The sequence below is a fragment of the Anabrus simplex genome, chromosome 1 (genome assembly GCF_040414725.1).
Source record: "Anabrus simplex isolate iqAnaSimp1 chromosome 1, ASM4041472v1, whole genome shotgun sequence".
Lineage (NCBI taxonomy): Eukaryota > Metazoa > Arthropoda > Insecta > Orthoptera > Tettigoniidae > Anabrus > Anabrus simplex.
Genome location: NC_090265.1, coordinates 1,659,404,692 through 1,659,424,271, shown reverse-complemented (window position 1 = coordinate 1,659,424,271; position 19,580 = coordinate 1,659,404,692). Strand labels below are relative to the sequence as shown.

Below are 19,580 nucleotides of genomic sequence, written 5' to 3'. Positions count from 1 at the left end.
CCTAGTCCTGTTCTGTCCCATATATGAAATCTCTGAGCCAGTGCGACATAAAGTCAACAGGAAAAAGAAGTTAGTTCTAAACCAGTAACAAGTAGTAAATACAGTATATGGAATTTCCTAGGTTTAACTCAATTTTACTCAACAGTTACGTGCCAGTCCATTTTTTAAAAAATTACCTCTTAAAGTCTGCCTGTGGCATTGATAGTTAAGGTATCATGTCTTTATGCTCTTACAACATAGTTTGCTGGTTTGAGTCTTGTTGATGGAAGAAAGTTTCATCACCAGAATGCTGGTCAACAGGGTAGGGGAGGTGGTAGTATACAATTTATAATCAATAGATTATGTGCCAAAAGCCTGGATTCAATTCCAAACCACTTCACAGTATTTTTGATTTGTGATGGTATATAAATATACCATGGCATTAGAAATATTTTCAGTAAGTTCTGCATTTACCACTAAGCAGCTCACATTTAGAAACCCACACAAGGGGTCATCGTTGCTGTCGTCGGTGGCTTTCACTCATTTCTGAGTAATGAACTTCTTCCAATAAATTCACTCCTGTCTGTGGATATACTTTTGATGGTTGAACAGACCAATTCTAGCATGGAATAAGCATCAACACAGATTGCATAGAATTGTTGGAGGAGGACGTTGTTGTGCTGCATGGAGTTTTCCTACTTCCCTCCTGGCCTCTTCACATCTGTGTTATTCCCCTTCAAACAGACTGGCAGCAGCAGGGATGATCCGGCACCAAATTGTACAGTCTTGAGCAAGCGTTTCCCAGGTTTGTGGATTGAGACTTGTCATCTTCATAGCGTGCTTAAGCTGGTCCTTGTAGCACCTCATGGGGACTCCATGAGGTCTGGTGCCGGAACAAAGTTCATCGTACAGGATTTGACGTGGACATCTGGTATCACTCATCTGATGGACATGGCCAATCCATCTAAGCTGATGACCAAAGATGGATGATTCTATGCTCTTGGCATGCGCTTTCTCGAGTACAGCAATGTTGGTGACATGGTCTTCCCTTTTGATTCTAAGGATAGATTGAAGTTTTGCAAACTGGTTTTCTACTGTAGGCTGTATTAAACTGAGGAAAACATCTTTATACCCTTCTATAAATATAGGACAAGTCCTCTCATTTTTAATTACTGTGTTGATGGGATGACAGTAATGGCAGTAATATAAGCAAAGATCTTCATTGGACTAATCACATTAACATGATTGTAAATAAAGGATACATATTTCTTCATATAGTTATGAGGGTATTTTGGGGGTGTGGGGTTGTAGTAAGGATGTAAAGGAAAGTGCGAATAAGTTACTGGCAAGATCCCAATTAGAGTATACTTCTAATGTATAGGACCCTGACCAAGATTACTTGATATGAGAACTGGAAAAGATTCAAAGGCAAGCACCACAGTTTGTTCTGGGTGATTTTGGACAAGAGAGTAGTATTATGAAAATGTTGCTAACTTTGGGTTATGAAGACTTGGAAGTATGGAGATGAACAGTCCAACTAAGTGGAATATTATAGTTAATTATTTTCATGTCTGTATTGATGAATCTCACAATTATATAATGGGGATAATTCTACCTAATCAATACTACTAGTTACAAGTACAATATATTTTCATTAAAAAAAACACCATCCGCACGACCGGTTTCAATCTACAATCGATCATCCTCAGCTGCTTGAGAACATAAGATAAAATAACATATACAAATCATTCAACATCACTTAATCTAAGAATGTAGTTGAAAAAACATAGTAAACAACAATGATAACAGGTTAAAATCAATAAAATTTGATTGTCATGACCATAGATCCCTGATAAGGTTCGTTACACGTTTGTGTTGGAGTTTTGTAACTTCTTCATGATTAAACTGCATTTGAAAGGTCCTGGTGTGTTACTAATGGAACACTTCATATCTTGTGTGATGCTTATGCTGGCGAAGTGCAAACTTGTCGAATATGGTAATGAGGTGCATTACATTTAGTGCAAGCAGGGCTGTTCTGAAGCCAAAATGGATTAAATTGTCATTGTTTATGCTTCTAAATTGGTACAGATTGGCTTGTGAAGATTGGTTGTCATCGAAACAGACTTTCAACGTATTAGGTCGTGTTATGTACATGTAATATGTGTTGAAGAGATGTTAAGTACAGAACAAAAATGGCCAGCCGGACACCAGTGGGATCCGAACCCACAACCTCCCGATTTTGCGTCGGTTGCTCTACCAATTGAGCTATGGTGGCCTAGGCCATTTCTGTTCTGTTTGGTTGTCATGTTCTATTAATGTAAGTTTTCTTGCTGTTTATTATGCAGATGAAATAGGTGGAATCATCCTATGGAATAATAGTCTTGATTTTGAGCACCGGCCTCACCGACCAAATTTCACAACTACCTAAGCAAGAAAACTTAAATTAATAGAACACGACAACCAATCTCCATAAGCCAATATGTACCACTTTAGAAGCATAAACAATGGCAATTTAATCCATTTTGGCTTCATGACAGCCCTGCTAGCATAAGCATCACACAAGATATGAAGTGTTCCATTGGTAACACACCAGGACCTTTCAAACGCAGTTTAATGATGAAGAAGATATAGAACTCCAACACAAAAGTGTAACAAACTTCTTCAGGGATCTATGGTCATGACAATCAAATTTTATTGATTTTAACCTGTTATCATTGTTGTTTACTGTTTTTAACTACACTATTGGATTAAGTGATGTTCAATGATTTGTATATGTTAATTTATCTTATGTTCTCAAGCAGCCGAGGATGATCAATTGTAGATCAAAACTGGTCTTGCAGATGGTGTATTTTTAATGCATATAACAACAACAAGTAACAAGTAGTATTAATTGGGTGGAATTATCCCCATTACATAATTGTAAGTGGAATGTTTCGAGCTGTCAGTAGAGAGATGGCTTGGGATGACATAAGTAGACAAATAGGCATGACTGGAGTTTTTAAAGATCATGAAATGAAGATAAGGTTGGAATTCAAGTGTACTGGGGCAGATACTAGTTTATAGGAAGATGAATTAATGATTGGCATAATTTATCAAGGGTGATATTTGATAAATTTCCAAATTCTTTGAAATCATTTAAGAAAAGACTAGGAAAACAACATATAGGGTATCTGCCACCTTTGGCAGCTTAAATGCAGATCATTTGTGACTGACTGAGAATTCTATGCACTATTAGAAAAGAAACAGGCATTCCATGAAAAACATCCACACACGTGAAGAAACACACACCACTCTCAAAAATAATTAAGAAACATATTTTATTTCGGTACTTACCTAATTCTTTATCCTCCCAGGTTTGCTTCGCTTCAAGTAAAGCATTGTAGACTTCTCGGCTGGGTTCCGTTCCACTGAAGACGTAGTATCGTGCTCGTACCTTCTTGAAGAATTCCACTGAAGTGTAATATGAATTTCCATGATGTGGAACGTATGTTAGGTCTACATATATAGGATTTACTGAACTCTTTGTATTTCTACCTATTTCTTTGTTAGAACCTCCTTTCTGTTTAACTGGAGATTCTGGACTTTTTGTTTTAGAATCCTTCCCTGTTTGTCCTCCAGATGTTTTGTTATTCTCATTCATAATCATACTCTTCTTAATTTGCATTGCCTTCTTCTCCTTTTTGGGAGTAGTTTTGTTCGTGTTACCTATATTAACATCACCCTGAGTATCTGTAATGGGCGGTGGTGCAGGCGCGGGAAGTCCCAAGGGTTTGCCCCATCCTTCAATGGGATCTTTCTTAACTTCGGGTTTTGAAGCTGATGACTGACCAAATTCTTGTGGAGGCTCGGGATAAGTTTGTCCAGTCATAGAAGGCATTGGAAATTGATGATGGAACATTGGATCATGTTCCATACCACTGGATGAAGATATGACCGTAGTTGTAGTGACAGTGGTTTTTCTTTCTTCTGTACCACTTGGTAGTTTTGTACCAGGAGTTATGGAACTTGTAGTGAATGTTTCTTTCTTGTAACTTGAAGGGAGGGGCATGTCAAATTTAGCAAAACCATCATCAGATTTTCCATTATATTTTTCTTCTAATACATGCTTTATATCACGATTTCGATTCATCACATCTTCAAATTGTTTTGCACCAGCAATATTCCCATTACCAAAATCTTCAGTAAACTCACGGAGGCTATGCTCTCCAGCTAATCTTTGTCCGTTTACTCCTGATGATGAATAGTGATGTTCGTATTTTACTGTGCAGCTTGGGGAACCGTTTGCTTCAGTCTGTTTAATTTCATAATGGTGAGTAGTCAGTGGACTTGAGGATGCAGCCAGATCTTCACCTCTGGCAGCTCTGTGTTCGTACAGAGCTCTTTCAAAATCAACGCTGTCATCATCCATCGTATGTCCTTCTGAGCTAAAATGTGAACTAGAGGTTTTCTGAGAGAATGATCCTAAATCTGATATGTAAGAAGTAGACATTATGGACTTATCTGGTTTACCATTCCTGTGTTCTAGTAATTCCTGTTCTTGTTCTGTAGGGAGACTTCCATACAGGGAACTGGTCATAGAGGTTGACATAATATGTTGTGTCTTTTTGTGCATATCTGACGACTCATGATGGGCTGATGAATGTTTTGTGAGGTCTTTTGAAAGTCCATGAGGATCTCCCATTTCAAAGTCAAAATGAGATGGTGGGGAGTGTGCTACTTGAGAAGTGACACTCATAGGTGAAACTGGACCATCTTCTTCATCACTATCACAGTGACGTGAATCTGGGCGGCCCTCGCTTCCACCCCAAATGTTTGTTGCAGCTCGTGAAACTTGGCCACTGCTGATGTCACTGTGTGGAGTCGAGGGACCACCGATATCCAGATCACGATCACTTAAGACATCTGAGCCAGGAGTTGTGCTACGAGCAAGTTCGCTTACCTCTTTTTTCATTGCTGCGACTGCTCCTCCTAACACAGTTGGGCTCCCAGGTACATCATCATGATGTTTAGTTATTTCCACAGTGCTAGTAGTGACTGTGGTTTTACTTTTCTCTGTACCCTTTTCATGTAATTCTCCATTAGTGAGAAGTTTCTCTGTTGAAGACTTGCCTATCTTATCGACCTCTGTGACCTGTTTTGAAGTTGTTTCTTCCATTATTTCCTTACTCATTTTCTCTGCACTAGATATCACCCCACACAAACTGTCTTTAAGAACATCATCTACAAACCTACTGCTTCCTGCTGAAGTGAAATCCTCTATTGGCTCTGTTAGAGATTTCACAGAAACATCTCCATGTTCATCTTTCACAGTAATAGTTGTTGTCTTAGATGCACCATCTCCTGTTACAACTTCCTGCGTTGTTGTAGAGATTACTTCTCCATCTGCATCAGAAGACTGTTTCTTAGTGACAGTTGTTGTTGTTCTAGTTGTTTTTGTTGTAACAATTCCACCATCACTACCTTCTGAGAAATCATCACCTTCAAGTTCTAAATCAGGAGCAATGCCTTCTTTCTTAGTTACTATTCTGCTAGTTTTAGTTGTTGTAATTCTTGGAGATCCTGGACCATCATCCATTATGACAGACCCTGTTGATGACCTATCATCATCATCTGATTCACCATCTTTCTTGATCACTTTTGTGATGTATCTTCTAGTAATTCGTCGAGTTATAGTCCTCCCATCCTCTCCCGTAATTGTTTCTTCAGTCACTGAGTCTTTGTGATCATCATCTGATTCTGACTCTTTATCACTGACACTCCTAATGATCCTTCTTGTTGTAGTGGTAGTAGTTGTTTTCCTGGTGATAACTTTTCCTCCAACCATCTCTTCATCACCACTAGAGTGAACTTCTTGATCACTTACATGAACATCCCCATTTCTATCACCAACCTTTTTGACACTTGTGATAGTTTTGGTCGAGACTGTTTCTGTAGTTGGCTGAACTTGATCCTTTTGCACGGTAGTTGTAGAACTGAGATCTGGAACAGAGGTTACCGTTGTGGTAGAAATGTCCTGTTCTGAAGTTTCAGATGAGAGAGTTGTTAGTTGAGTATCTGTTGAGGAAGGAAATGAAATGCTGCCACTTGGACAAAGTTCTGTTTCAGTACCTCCATCTTCACTACTGGCTGTCACAACCATTCGCTTCACAGTAACTGAAGTTGACAGATCACTGTCATAAACTTCTCTTTCTTCAGTCTTTGAAACTCTTTCTGTCACTGTTGCTGCTTTCTCACTTTCTTTGGTAACAACATCTTTCATAGAAGACAAGGATGGTGTAATGCTAGAGGTGAATACAGTTGATGATGTAGCAGTTGCAGCTACTGCACTTGTGGCAGTAATTGTTGATGATACTTCTTTAATGATACTTTCTGAGGTTTTCTCACTGGTAATATCAATATCTTCTGATGTAACAGAAGAACTTGCAGAAACTTTCCTTTCAAGACTGTCCTCTGATATAGTTGAAGTAAGTCTGGGAATTTCCTCCTTAATGATTTTCTCAGCTAAAATAATATCCTTCTCAGAAGATTCCACATCAGCTTTCTCCTCAGTTGTTCCATCAGTTAAACTAGAAGTTACATCTTTTGTTGAACTAGAAATATGTGTTACCATCGAACTCACTGCAGAAACAACTGAAGAAGTAATTACAGATGTAGAAATGGAAGCTGTAGATAGTGCTTCAATTACAGACTCCTTTGTTGATGTAATAATAGACATCTTCCCTTGAGATAATTTTTCTTCGGAGTCAGATGCTGTTTCGCTCGCTTGTTCATCCAGTTCATCCTTTTCTACTTTTTCATCTACTAATTTTTCTACAGTAGTTTCTTTCTCTGGGACAAAAGATAAGTCCTTCTCTTTTTCTGGATCAGATTTTGTTTGCTTCATGCTTTCAGAAGATGATACTTCAGTTCTTAATGACTCTTCCATTCCTTTCTCAGCCAGGAGAAATTCTTCAACATGCTTTGTAACTGAAGTAGTTACTTTTTCTGTTGAGCTCAATGGAACATCAGCTTTGCCTACTGGACTAGGTGGCAGACCCCTTGTCAATTCCTCAGCTGATACAGTAGTAATATCTACTTTGTCTTTAGCTTCACCTAGAACTTCATGAACATCTTTTACTTCATCACTTACCTTCTCTTTAAGTTCTGTCACTTTTCCTTTTAGCACTGTAGTGATTTGTGCATCTTCCTCTGTCGTACTTGGCCCCTTCTCCCATGATAGGGTAGTTTCCTCCATGACAATTGATTTTGTTTCCTTTAAATCCATCACAGGGGCAGAAGGCTTACTGTCTGCAACTGATATTTTCATTGTAATATCCTCTTCTTCTTGTGCTAGTGAAGAAGGTTTGAACCCTGGTAGGGGTTTGGGAGACACAGGTGTAGAATCTGGTGTCACAGTTACATACTCAGGATGTTCTGGAGCCTCAAGTTTGGCATACACCGGTTCCTCTTCTAGTCCAGAATCAATGTATTCTTCGCCAGGAGAAGGAGGCGGCTCACCATCTCCTGCATCTTCGTCTAAACGTTCATCATCTGATTTGCGATCCTCGACCTCTTTTTCTACCTCCATCTGTTCTAATGGAGATGCAGGCTTTGGAGGTGGAGGCTCCTTACTTTCCACATTGGTGATGTCTATTTTGCTTGAATAAGTAGGTTCCTTTTCTTTCTCTTTGTCAGCCAACTTCTCCTCTTTCTCCTCTTTGGTGACATCTACTTTGCTTGAATCAGCAGGTTCCTTTTCTTTCTCCTTCTCAGGTAACTTCTCCTCTTTGGTGATATCTATTTTGCTTGATTCAGTAGGTTCCTTTTCTTTCTCCTTCTCAGGTAACTTCTCCTCTTTGGTGACATCTACTTTGCTTGAATCAGCAGGTTCCTTTTCTTTCTCCTTCTCAGGTAACTTCTCCTCTTTGGTGACATCTATTTTACTTGAATCAGCAGGTTCCTTTTCTTTTTCCTTCTCAGGTAACTTCTCCTCTTTGGTGACATCTATTTTACTTGAATCAGCAGGTTCCTTTTCTTTCTCCTTCTCAGGTAACTTCTCCTCTTTGGTGATATCTATTTTGCTTAATTCAGTAGGTTCCTTTTCTTTCTCTTCCTCAGGGAACTTCTCCTCTTTGGTGACTTCTATTTTACTTGAATCGGTAGGTTTCATTTCTTTCTCCTTCTCAGGTAACTTCTCTTCTTTGGTGACTTCTACTTTGCTTGAATCAGCAGGTTCCTTTTCTTTCCCTTTCTCAGGTAACTGTTCCTCTTTGGTGACATCTATTTTACTTGAATCAGTAGGTTCCTTTTCTTTCTCCTTCTCAGGTAACTTCTCCTCTTTGGTGACCTCTATTTTGCTTGATTCAGTAGGTTCCTGTACTTTCTCCTTCTCAGGTAATTTCTCCTCTTTGGTGACATCTATTTTGCTTGAATCAGTAGGTTCCTTTTCTTTCTCCTTCTCAGGTAACTTCTCCTCTTTCATAACATCTACTTTGTTTGAATCAATTGGTTCCTTTTCTTTCTCTTTGTCAGCCAACTTCTCCTCTTTCTCCTCTTTGATGACATCTACTTTACTTGAATCAGTAGGTTCCCTTTCTTTCTCCTTCTCAGGTAACTTCTCCTCTTTGGTGACATCTACTTTGCTCGAATCAGTAGGTTCCCTTTCTTTCTCCTTCTCAGGTAACTTCTCTTTGGTGACATCTAATTTGCTTGAATCAGTAGGTTCCATTTCTTTCTCTTTCTCAGGTAACTTTTCCTCTTTGGTGACATCTAACTTGCTTGCATCAGTATCTTTTTCCTTGTCAGATAATTTCACCTCTAACTTTGAAATGGTTGCTAGTAATTCCTCCATCACAGTTTCTGTTTTAAGAATCCTTATTTGTTCTACTCCAGATATTGTCTCATCTTTCTTTACATCAGTTACTTCTTCTTCACTCACTCTTTTCTCTATTTCCTTTGTTATAAATTCTTTCACTTCTGCTAGAACTGTTTCCCCATCTTTTTCTTTTATTTCCTCTGCATGAGCAGGTTCATCTAATTTAATAGGTGTCATGCTTTTACCTGGTTTCTCATCTTCCATTTCTGAAGATGGTTTATCATCAGTTTTGACAAATTTCTTATCATGTACTTCTTCCTTAGTTTCATCAGTGTCAGGTATTAGTTTTGTTTCAGTCAATTTTTTCTCTGTGATTATTTCTTTCTTTTCAATGGTTTCAGACTCTTTTACCTCCTCCATTTTAAACTGATCCTTTACATCAGGTTTGGGAGTTTCCTTTTGGAGAGTCTCATCTTCTTTTCTTAGAATTTTTGTAGGTTCTTCTCTTATTTCTACTTCAGCACTGGGCTCAGGTGATATTTCTTCTTCTTCTAGAGTTACCTTCACTCCAGCATCAACAGAAATCTCCATTTCTGCCTCAGATAATAACTTTTCCATAATAACATCTTTTATTGGAGGCATTATTTTAGTAGAGTCTTCAATTTTTTCTCTTTCTGTTCCATAAGATTCCTTCAGTCCTTCACTCTCAGGAGATTGTGTTCGTTCAGTCTGATCTGATTTTGCTGGTTCTTCCTTCTTGGGAGAAAGTCCTGTGACAATATCAACTTTAGTACTTGTTGAGACTTCCTCTTCAATTTCAGGAGATTTTGTTCTTTGAGCCTGGTCATCTTTGACAGGTTCATACTCAGAAACTTTTGAAGATACTTTTTCTGAAACTTCCTCAGGTTGTCTTGTGTCAGCAGAAGGTTCTGTGTCTGTAGTTTCAATAACACCTTTATGTTCATCTTTCATCAGATCATGTACAGGCTCCTCAGTTGATATTCTTTCTGAAACCTCATCAGCTTGTTTTGTGTCAGTTGTAATTTTCTCTTCAAAATCAGGGGATGGTTTGGTAGGGATTTTCTTTTCTTGTTCAGGGAGCTCTTTTTCTTCCATTTTAAGATATTCTTTTTCTTCAGTCTCTTTCTTTCCAATTTCTTTCTCTTTTACTACAGCAGCAATCAGACTTATTTCTTCTTTCTTTTCCTTTCTTGCCCCTTCCTTTTCAGCATCAAGAAGTTGCTCTTCCATAATATGCTCTTCTTTCTCTTTTGATTCTACCTCTTCAGACTTGGTAAGTTTCTCATCTGTTATTTTTGTTACAACTTCCTCTATATCACCATGTTCTTTCTTTTCAACCTCTTCATAGCTTTCCTTTGAAATTATAAGTTCTATAGCATTAGCTTCAGTAGGTTTCTGTTCTTTGATTGAAATATGCTCTTCCTTATCAAGCTCTGTGGCAGCCTGAATTTCATCAGGTTCCTTGTCTGTGACTTTGACAGGCTCCTCACCTGTAATTTTTAGATGATCCTCCGCAGTGAGTTTAACTGATACTTCCTCTTCTATTTTAACAGCTTCATCCTCTTTGATTTTCAGAGGTTCTCCTTTTTTTATTGGAAGTTGTTCCTCCTCTACAGTCTTACCAGGTTCCTCATCTTTAATTTTACAAGATTCCTCTTCTGTAGGTTTAATTGGTACTGGTACTTCCTCCTTAATCTTAATTGTTCCATCATCTTTGATTTTGAAAGAATCTTGAACTGGAAGAGGTTCCTTCTCTTCAGTTTTAGAAGGTTTCTCATCTTTCAGTTGTTCTTCTCTGGGCTTAGTATATACATCCTCTTTTATTTTAATAGTTTCATCCTCTTCCTTTTGAAGAGATACATCCTCTTTAATGTCAAGGAGTTCCTCCTTTGCTTTATCAGGTTCCTCCTTTGTAACAGGCTTCTCCTCCTTGATTTTAACAGATTCCTTCTCTTCAATTCTAACAGCTTCATCCTCTTTAATAGTTACATCAACTTTGGCAGTTACAGTAGTATCCTCCTCTTTAGTTTTAAGAGGTTCTTCCACTTTAGCAGGTTTTTCCTCTTTAATATCAACAGATTCTACTTCTTTACTTTTAACAGTTTCTTCATCTTTGATTTTAACGGGTTCTTCTTTCTCATCTTTAACAAGTTCTTCCTCTTTAACAGGTTTCTCTTCTTTTATAATGATAGATTCTGCTTGTTTAATTTTTGCAGATTCTTCATCTTCAACAGTTTCAACACCTTTGACTTTCAGGGGTTCTTCTTCTTTACCACTAATCATTTCTTCATCTTTAACCTTCTCATCTTTAGTCTTGATAGGCTCTTCTTTAAGCAATTCCTTTTCTTCTACTGATATGGGTACCTTATGCAGTTCAACATCTTGTTTATCTTCAATAGCCTCCTCCTTCTCTGGCAAAGATTTCTTCTCAGTTTTCGTTACCTCTATTTTAGTAACTTCTTTGTCTGTTGTAAGGGTTTTGTCATCATGAAACTGAACATCCTCTTCTTCTTTAGTGAGATATTCTGCATCAATTTCTATCCTCTCCTTCTCCTCTGGAGTAGGCTCCCTTTCTTCAATTTTGATGGATTCTTCTTCAGTGTCCTGTTTAACTTGAACTTCATGAGTGATTTCTGATGGTTTCATTTCACTAAGTTCCATTGATATTTTACCCTCAGTCACCAACTTAACCTCAGTTTCCTTTTGTTCTGGCTCCTCTGTGGATACTTTTGGAATGTCACTTACTTCTACTTCATCAACCTTCTTGGTTTCAGTATCTAATATTACCCTGTCCAACTTGATAATAGTTTCTTTTTCTTCTTCTTTATGAATTACTTTCTCCTTTGGTTCTTCTTCCTCTTGTTCTTGCTCATCTGGTTTCTCCTTTCCTTTTGCTTCAGCTGCTTGTTTCTCCTCTTCATCAGACTTTGACGGTACTAATAGTTCTTGAACTTCAGGTACTTTTTCTACAACACACGGAGCTTCTTCTACTTCATCTGTAATTTTGCTTTCCTTTTCTTCTGGACCCATTTTCACTTCAGTAATTTCTGTTTTTATTAGCTCTTTCTCCTTGATTTTTGTCACTTCATCAATTTTTTTGGCAGTAAATTCTACTTCTTCCTCCTTTTTAAAGTCTTTGTCTTTTTCTACCTCCTGTATTGGCTTATCCTTCTCTTCTGTTGATTCTAGATCTTGGATATATTCAGAATATTTTGATAATATTTCACTTGATGTACGTAGTTCTTCTATTTTATCAGTTTCTTTCTGCATTTCAGATTCTGACACAGTTATCTCTTCCTCTTTGTGTTCAATTATTAACTCAGGAGACTTGTCCTCTGGCATAACAATATCCTTAGCGGGTGACTTTTGTCCTGGCACTATTTCTGGTTTAGCTTCAATTTCATCAGGAACTTCTTCAGGCTCTGATGGGTCAATGTGAGATATTATAGGTTCTGACAGAGCAGCTGTTTTCAAAGTTTCTTCTGCCTCTTTAATGGTCTTTTCTTCTGGCAAGGATACTTCCTCAGTAGGTGATTTCTCTATTTTTACAATTTCTGGCTTTGATTCTTCTTTTTCTGCATCCACACCTTTTTGAGGTTCAGCTCCAGCCAGATCAGGCTTAGCATCAACTGGACTTGGAGTATCTTTCTGTAACTTCTCAATTATTTCAAGATAAGTTGCTGACAGACCACTAGGTGGCTGCAAAATTTCCTCAAGATGAGTACCAGTATCTTCCTTTTCCTGAACATCTTTCTCTATGACACCAGAAGTATGTACTTCCTTGGATAATTCAGTTTGAAGTTTGTCCTTCTCTTGTGTATCTTTTACATCCTTCTCTTCCTCCATTTGGTCAACCTTAATTTCAGTTGTATCCAGTACTGTGTCAGCCATAACCTCTACAATTCCACTGAATAACGTTGGCAGAAGCTTTTCATCAAATTTGGATGTAGGAAGTTTAATTTCTCTCTTTTCTTCTAGTTGCTTCTCCTTCACTTCTTCTTTAAGAGCAATTTCTGCTCCTTCAAGTGCCTTATCTTTCTGCTGGTCCTTCATTTCTTCTTCAAGATATTTTGGCATAATTTCATCTTTTTCTACAGGTATAACTTCAGCCTTTACAGAGCTAATTTCTGCCTCCAAGAAATGTGCAGTAATATCTTTTACTTCTTTAGTATCAGGTTTCATAATTTCTTGTCTTAGGAACTCTTTTTCTGTATCTTTGTCTTTTGATTCAATATCAGTAATCTCTGATTTTGTTGCATCTTCAAGCTCTGCCCTCTTTTCTTCTTCTTGAGTTTCTGTATCCTCTTTGATTTTGTCATCTACTTTTGCATGTTCATCAAGCTTCTCTTGTTTATCCACTTCTTGCTGAAGTTTGTCAGTTACTTCTTTATCAACAGCTATGATTTCTTGATCTGGAAGTTGGTCAGCAATTTCTGGTTCTTTTTCTTCAGCCAGTTCTTCTGAATCAAGTACTTCCTTTGTAACTTTTTCCAGTGGAATTTCCTGATCAGTGGTAGGGCAAACAAGTGGTTTTGTATCTAAATTTTCTTTTCCTTCTATTGCAACACCTTCTTTAATCTCTAAGTCTGAAACTGGTAGGGCTTTTGCTTGTTTTGCTTCAGCTGTCTTATCATCAACAGGTCTTGCAACCTCATCATACTTCAGTTGTAATTCACCTTGTATATGTTGTTCTGGAGATTGTTGTCTGGTATCTTCAAACTCCTGATGCTTTTTAAATGAAACAATTTCATCTTTTGGTTTCTGGAAGTCTCTGGCAAAGTCATCGCTCTCATACATTCCAGGGTCAACTTCTTCATGAACAGGTAAATCAGCTACTTCGTCTGGGGTTTTAACTATGTCTCTTTGGTGCATTATTACATGTGGTACACGAGGATCAAATATTCCAACACCAGGTGGCATAACTACTTGTGGTAGTGTTGTGGGTTGTTCAAGACGGGCTGGCACTTCAACTGGTTTTTCCTTTTCTTTTGTTTCTTCTTTAACATATTTCTCTTCTACAATCTCCTTAATCTCATCCAATGGGATGCGTTCATCTTCTGGTAAAGTAGGAGCTGTTGTTGCAGCAGATTCAATGGTTGTTGAAAATTTCTCGTCAGGCTGACTCTCTTCAGCTGGATACCTTTGATCAGGTACTTCTCTGGAACCAGTTTCTTTCACTTCTATACCTTCATCCTGCTCTTCTTCAAGTTTCTGGTCAGTATCTCGTGTATCTTCAGTAGCTTCCTTATTCTTCTCAGAAGAAATATCTAGTTTCTCTTCAGGACTTGTGGATGATATTTCTTTGAGATCTTCAGTTTCTTCAGTGTCCTTTCTTTCATCAGAAATTTGATCTTTAAGTTTGTCCTTTTGTGGCTGTACTTGAGTTTCTTCTAGTTTTCCTTCAGCCTCCAATTTACTTTTTGTTACAATTTCTTTGGCAGAGGTTATTATCTCTTGAACTTCTTCTTCAAGTTGTTCCTTTGTTTCTGGAGGAAGACCTTCATGCTCTGGTTGAGCTGTGGTTGGAGCTGGTCCTTCAGTAATCTCTTTTGCTTGTCTCTCAACTTCTTCTTTTGTTGCTATTTCTACCTTTTTCAAGAGCTCTTCTCTTTCAAGTACTGGACTAATTTCTTTCTTTACCACCAGAATGTCTTCTCTTTCTATAGTTTCATGCTCTAACCTCTCTTCATGCTCCTCTTCTTCCTCCTCCTCCTCTTCCTCATCATGTGACTGAATGCCATTCACTTTAATTTCTTGTTCTTCTGTGATTATTTCTTTCAGTTGTTTTTCAGATTCAACTTCATCCCTCAGATGTTTTTGTAGTTCTCCTTCCTCTTCCTCAGTCTCCACTTCTTGCTGTCCAGTCTCTTCTGGAACATGTGATTCTATACTTTCTGGTTCTTGCACAGATTCTTCAACTTCCTCTTTCTCAATGATGAGGTATTCTTCCTCATCTTCTTCTACTCCTTCCTTTCCTTCTTGCTTTGCTTCTTCAAGCTGCAGTTCAGCCTGGAGAGATTCCCTTAGATCAATAGGTCTTTCTGCTTCGATTTCTTCAATTTCATCAATTTCTTCAGTTTTTTCTTCTTCTGTTGGTTCCAGATCATCCCTTTCTTGTAGAAGTTTCTTTTGTTCTATATCTTCTTCATCACCTGCCTCTGACTCCTTCTCGATATCCTTCCCTTCCTCCTCAATAACCTCCTCAACCACCTCTTCGGTTTCTACTTCAGTTTCCTCAGCAGTACTTTCAATTTCTTTAACTTCTTCAGTCGTTGATTCAACTACTTCTGATACTGTAGCAACAGGCTCTGTAACTTCAATTTTTTCTTCTGTGTCTACTCTGCTTTCTACTGTGGCAATTGCATCTTCAATCTCTTCAACAACTGATTTCTCTTCTTTTGTTAAATCTCCATTAATAAGCTGTGGAATCTTTTCATCAGCTTCAATGCCTTTTGCCTTAAGTGCTGCTGTATCTTGATCAACTGTTGATGGAGTAGAAACTGCAGAAGAGTCAGTGGTAATTTTTTCTCCCTCACCTTTTGCTTTCCTTATAACACCATCCTTGTCTGACTTGACAGATGGTGTTGGTGTACTTTTTGCGGATGATGACTTAGCAGGAGAGCCTGGTGGGCGACTTGCAGGTGCCTTACTCGGAGACCCAGTCTTAGGTCGTCTACTGATTGGCTTACGCTCAGACTTTGTAGTAATTTCCTGAGATTCTTTCTTTGTTAGTTTTGAAGCAGAAGTCCGTGATACACTGCTAACTCGAGAGACATGATACTTTGATTCAACCACTTTTCGATTATTGGCCTCCTTTGTACTTTTAGCTGGTGTTGCAGTAGGTGATGGTCTAGTCTTGCTGGATGTTCTAGTTGTCTTCACTGTTTCAGTTTTACTAACTACGCCATTTACTTTTGCTTCTATACTTTTCTTTGGTGTTGTTGGAGAAGATTTTGCAGTGCTTGTAGCTGACACTTTCTGTGATTTCCTTTCTATTGATCGAGGGGGCTTCGATTCAGTTCTTGTCTTTGTTACTGAAGTCTTTGTTTCAGTTTTAGCTTTGTGTTCCACTTTGGTTTTGGTTACCTCCACTGACGTTTTAGTGACCTTCTCCATTTTGGTACTAGTCTTTTCTCCCTCCATTGATTTAATAATTTCAGTCTTTGGTTTTGTTGGTTCTTGTTTAGATGTAACTTTCTCAGGCTTTGGCTTTGCTTGAGGCTGTGTCTTTGTTAGAGACACTGGAGTACTCACAAGAGCAGTAGCTGGCTTAGTTTGCTTAACCTCAGTGATGCTGGCTACTGGAATGGTTGCTGCTTTTGGGGTCGGTGGTTGTTTGTTTGTCTCAGATGCACCAGTCTTGGAAGAAGCCTTAACTCCCTCACCTGGAAGAAGTTTGTCTATAACAGCAGGAGCAGACCTCTGCTTACTGCTTACACGACTGCTGATTCCTACAGTAGACGCGGACGGCGAAAGAGACCGGGCGGAACATACAGGATATTTTAGGAATTCAAGATTCCTTAATTTATCTAATCCTTCAAATATTTTGTGTTGTGGTGTACTTCCAGGGAACAAGATTCTTGTAATGGTATCTGCAGGATTTGCAGGTTGCCATACAAGAAGAGCACAGATTGATATAAGATTTTGTAATGGAAAGTGAAATTCTTTACTAACGTCCTTCTTGCTATGACTACTGAAGAGATGAGGATCATTAGAATTCCACTTCATTAAAAACTCTTTAACTTCTCGGCTGTCCCGAGCAGGACTGATGATGTACATGTCTAGTTTGCCATGGCCAACTTTGTGGTACAAATTCACAGGCTCTATATGACTACCATCACGATAACATGGATGTGGGCGGAGTTGTAAGTGACGGAGGTTGAGCACCATTTCATGCCCTTCATCGGCGAGGTTCACAAGGAGGGGGTCGCGGTCCTTGTCTCCATCAGGGGAGGTGCAGTGGCGTCTCTCCTGAAAAGTACAACAACAATATAAGTGATCCAGTATTGTAAATAAAGAAGGGAGAATGCAAGCAACATACTGTAGTGAATTGAAGATAAGCCACAATTTTTATTTAAATTTTGTTTGTTAAAATGCTACAGTGTGGCTTGTGTGTGTAACCTTACAAAAATGTCCTTAATGATAACTGTCACATTGTACATACTGTAAAACTAACACAAATACAGATGAGCCCGTGTAGCTCGAGGTTCTGAGTAATTCGAGCTGGTCTCACAAAATAACCCCGATTCAGTGAGAGCTGTCACTAAAAATAAATCAATGAAAGTCTAATCATTATTGCAAATAGTAGTATATTCTGTAACAATATTTGTTTTCAACCTCCATGAATGATCATATGGCATCAACATATTAAATTAAAGAATTTGTTGGGTATCTTTATCTAAAGGAAGGCAGCAATTTGTCCCAGACTTGTCTTTAGTCTGATTATGATGGTAATTGTTTTAATGGACTTAGGTCATAAACCACCTGTCGTCTTAGGTCAATTCACGGAGCTGAAAACACAAATGTCAAGCTTGCCCTTTTCAAGCTTCTATTCTTAAAGTATATCACAATATTCAGAAAGTAAACAGGATTTCCTAGGCTTGAGCTCCAACAGTATAAGCGAGGCAAGTGCCTTATTATTTTGAGGGCAATGGCAGTGGAGACGGAATTCATTGGTTTAACATTGACACTGCAGACGAGTCCGCAGTTATTATGGGCGACCATGGTAACATGGTTGGTAACTTAATTATTTATGTATTTGTGTATTTAAGGATAAATCTGCTAACTGGAGAGAGTTGGAGGATTTCTGATATACATACACCTTTAGAATGCCTGAGGCCAGGAAGGTGGGAAGATGAAGATATGGGTAATTAAGGACATTTAATGGTGATTTCATGGAACCAGGAGGATGTGGATAAGGATAGGAAGAGCATTGTTGTGAGTTTTACAAGCATACTGGCTAGAGTATTGGTAATTAAGCCAATGTAAAATTGCTTGAAAAAGAATGAGCAGATGGCATTGTGTAATTTTCTTGTAAGTATGCTTTTCTCAGAAACAAGTGAACCTATAGATATAATGTTTATTGTTTGTTGAAACACATTCAAATGGTCTTTTTGTACTTGTTTATAATATCACCCATTCCTAGCCAGTGACAAATGTCTACAATATAAAAGAGTTTTGTACATACAGTATATATGCATTATTTATGAGATTTGGTAGAATCTGAGGTTGTTCTTGTAGAACAAAATATGTTCTCCTGTTTTCTCTACCAGTTTTTAATAACTTTGTATTTTGTATTTAAAAGACTGAAATACTTAAAGGTTATATTAACTGTAAGTCTTTGATCTCATTGAGGTTTGGTATAACGACTTAAGTAGGAACATTTTATTCAGCCAAATAAATAATAAGATGCCCAGTCACATATTTAGCGCCCATAAAAAGAAGCAGACAGAGGAAAAGCCGGTGCCAATTCATCTGCCCCCCCTCCCACACACACCCTCTCTCTTTCTCTACTTTCGTAGCCTCGGCAATCACTGTCACTCCATGTAGCGTAAGGGACCATGTGACCCTCAATGCAAAATTTTTTGATATTTGTGGAAATGCTCTTTTCTTTATGACCGTGCAGCGGTCTAGCCAGGGGGTAGAGTTACTAGGGGGTTAGAACTCCCCCCCCTGCCATGGAATTTTTACAAAAATAAAATAAACAGTAACTGGCAATAAACTAAACAAACATAGAGAGACATAATTGTAAAACTGAAAGATCTGTTGATTCTGGTTTCTAAGAAGCCTAGAAAATTGGATTTTAGATTGTAAACTGAACATACATTTCACTACAAAACTGTTGATCTTGATTGTATTGTTCTTGTTCTGTATTTTAACATAAGATTCTTTAGTGTACTGCAATCTGAATGTCAACATAATTCACTTGTGGCAGTGTCCTTATAATGACAAGTCGTGCGTGCGTGCTCAAGCACCTTCATTATGTTCTATCAGCATTTTGTAACTATACACCCCCCTCCTCCCCCCACATCGCCGATCCAGGCTATGCTACTGTGACTGTATGACGTGAACTAGATTTGTTTAATGGTTTAATGTAGCCTAGTGAATCTTCTGTAATTACGTCAATGGACACATTTTCCTTAGCACGTTGTATAGGTCCTGATAATAAATAACAAAATAAATAAATAAAAACTAACAAACAAACTAACTAACTAACTAACTAACTAACTAACTAACTAACTAACTAACTAGGGGCCTACATTAATTCATTTCACCTTGTTTTTGTTAAATGAGTATGTGCAGAAAACTGACTGTATATCTCAAAATCTAGGTAGCCTCTGCTTTGTTTATTTCAGTTTCCTGCCGTTCTTCTTCGGCAAATATTGCCATTGGGCTTTGAACAACGTTCCAGCCATTAATAGACAGCAGGATGCAATAAATATGTTCATAGTTAAAAACAACCATAAGTACTCACGAGTAAAAACAGCCACAGCAAGTAATTATTTCACATATACAGTACATTGTAATTAAACACATCCAGTTCACGTCACACAGTCGTGAAGATGGGGTATTTCCACAAATACTGCAAAATTTTGCACTGAGGGCTGCATGGTCCCGTTTGCCTCATGGAGTGGCAGCGATTGCCGAGGCTAGGGAAGTTGTGTGTGTGTGTGTGTGTGTGTGTGTGTGTGTGTGTGTGTGTGTGAGAGAGAGAGAGAGAGAGAGAGAGAGAGGGGGGGGGAGAGAGAGAGCGTGGCAGATGAACTGGCTGGCTTCTTCGCCTCTG

At 38.3% G+C, this 19,580-nt stretch overlaps 1 protein-coding gene and 1 non-coding gene across 2 annotated transcripts in view; both read right to left on the bottom strand.

The window, feature by feature from the left end:
• Window positions 1-19,580, bottom strand: part of LOC136863500 (microtubule-associated protein futsch) — a 133,854-nt gene that overhangs the window by 17,601 nt on the left and 96,673 nt on the right. Inside the window, exons 5-7 of the mRNA XM_067139896.2 lie at window positions 14,540-16,765; window positions 4,489-14,497; window positions 3,313-4,395 (exon numbers count right to left, since the gene is read on the bottom strand). Of these exons, the coding sequence (XP_066995997.2) occupies window positions 3,313-4,395; window positions 4,489-14,497; window positions 14,540-16,765 (13,318 nt within the window). The remainder of the gene's footprint in view (window positions 1-3,312; window positions 4,396-4,488; window positions 14,498-14,539; window positions 16,766-19,580) is intronic.
• On the bottom strand, window positions 2,178-2,254 carry TRNAL-CAA (transfer RNA leucine (anticodon CAA)). Its single transcript has one exon. It is a non-coding gene; the product is annotated as a tRNA-Leu (tRNA).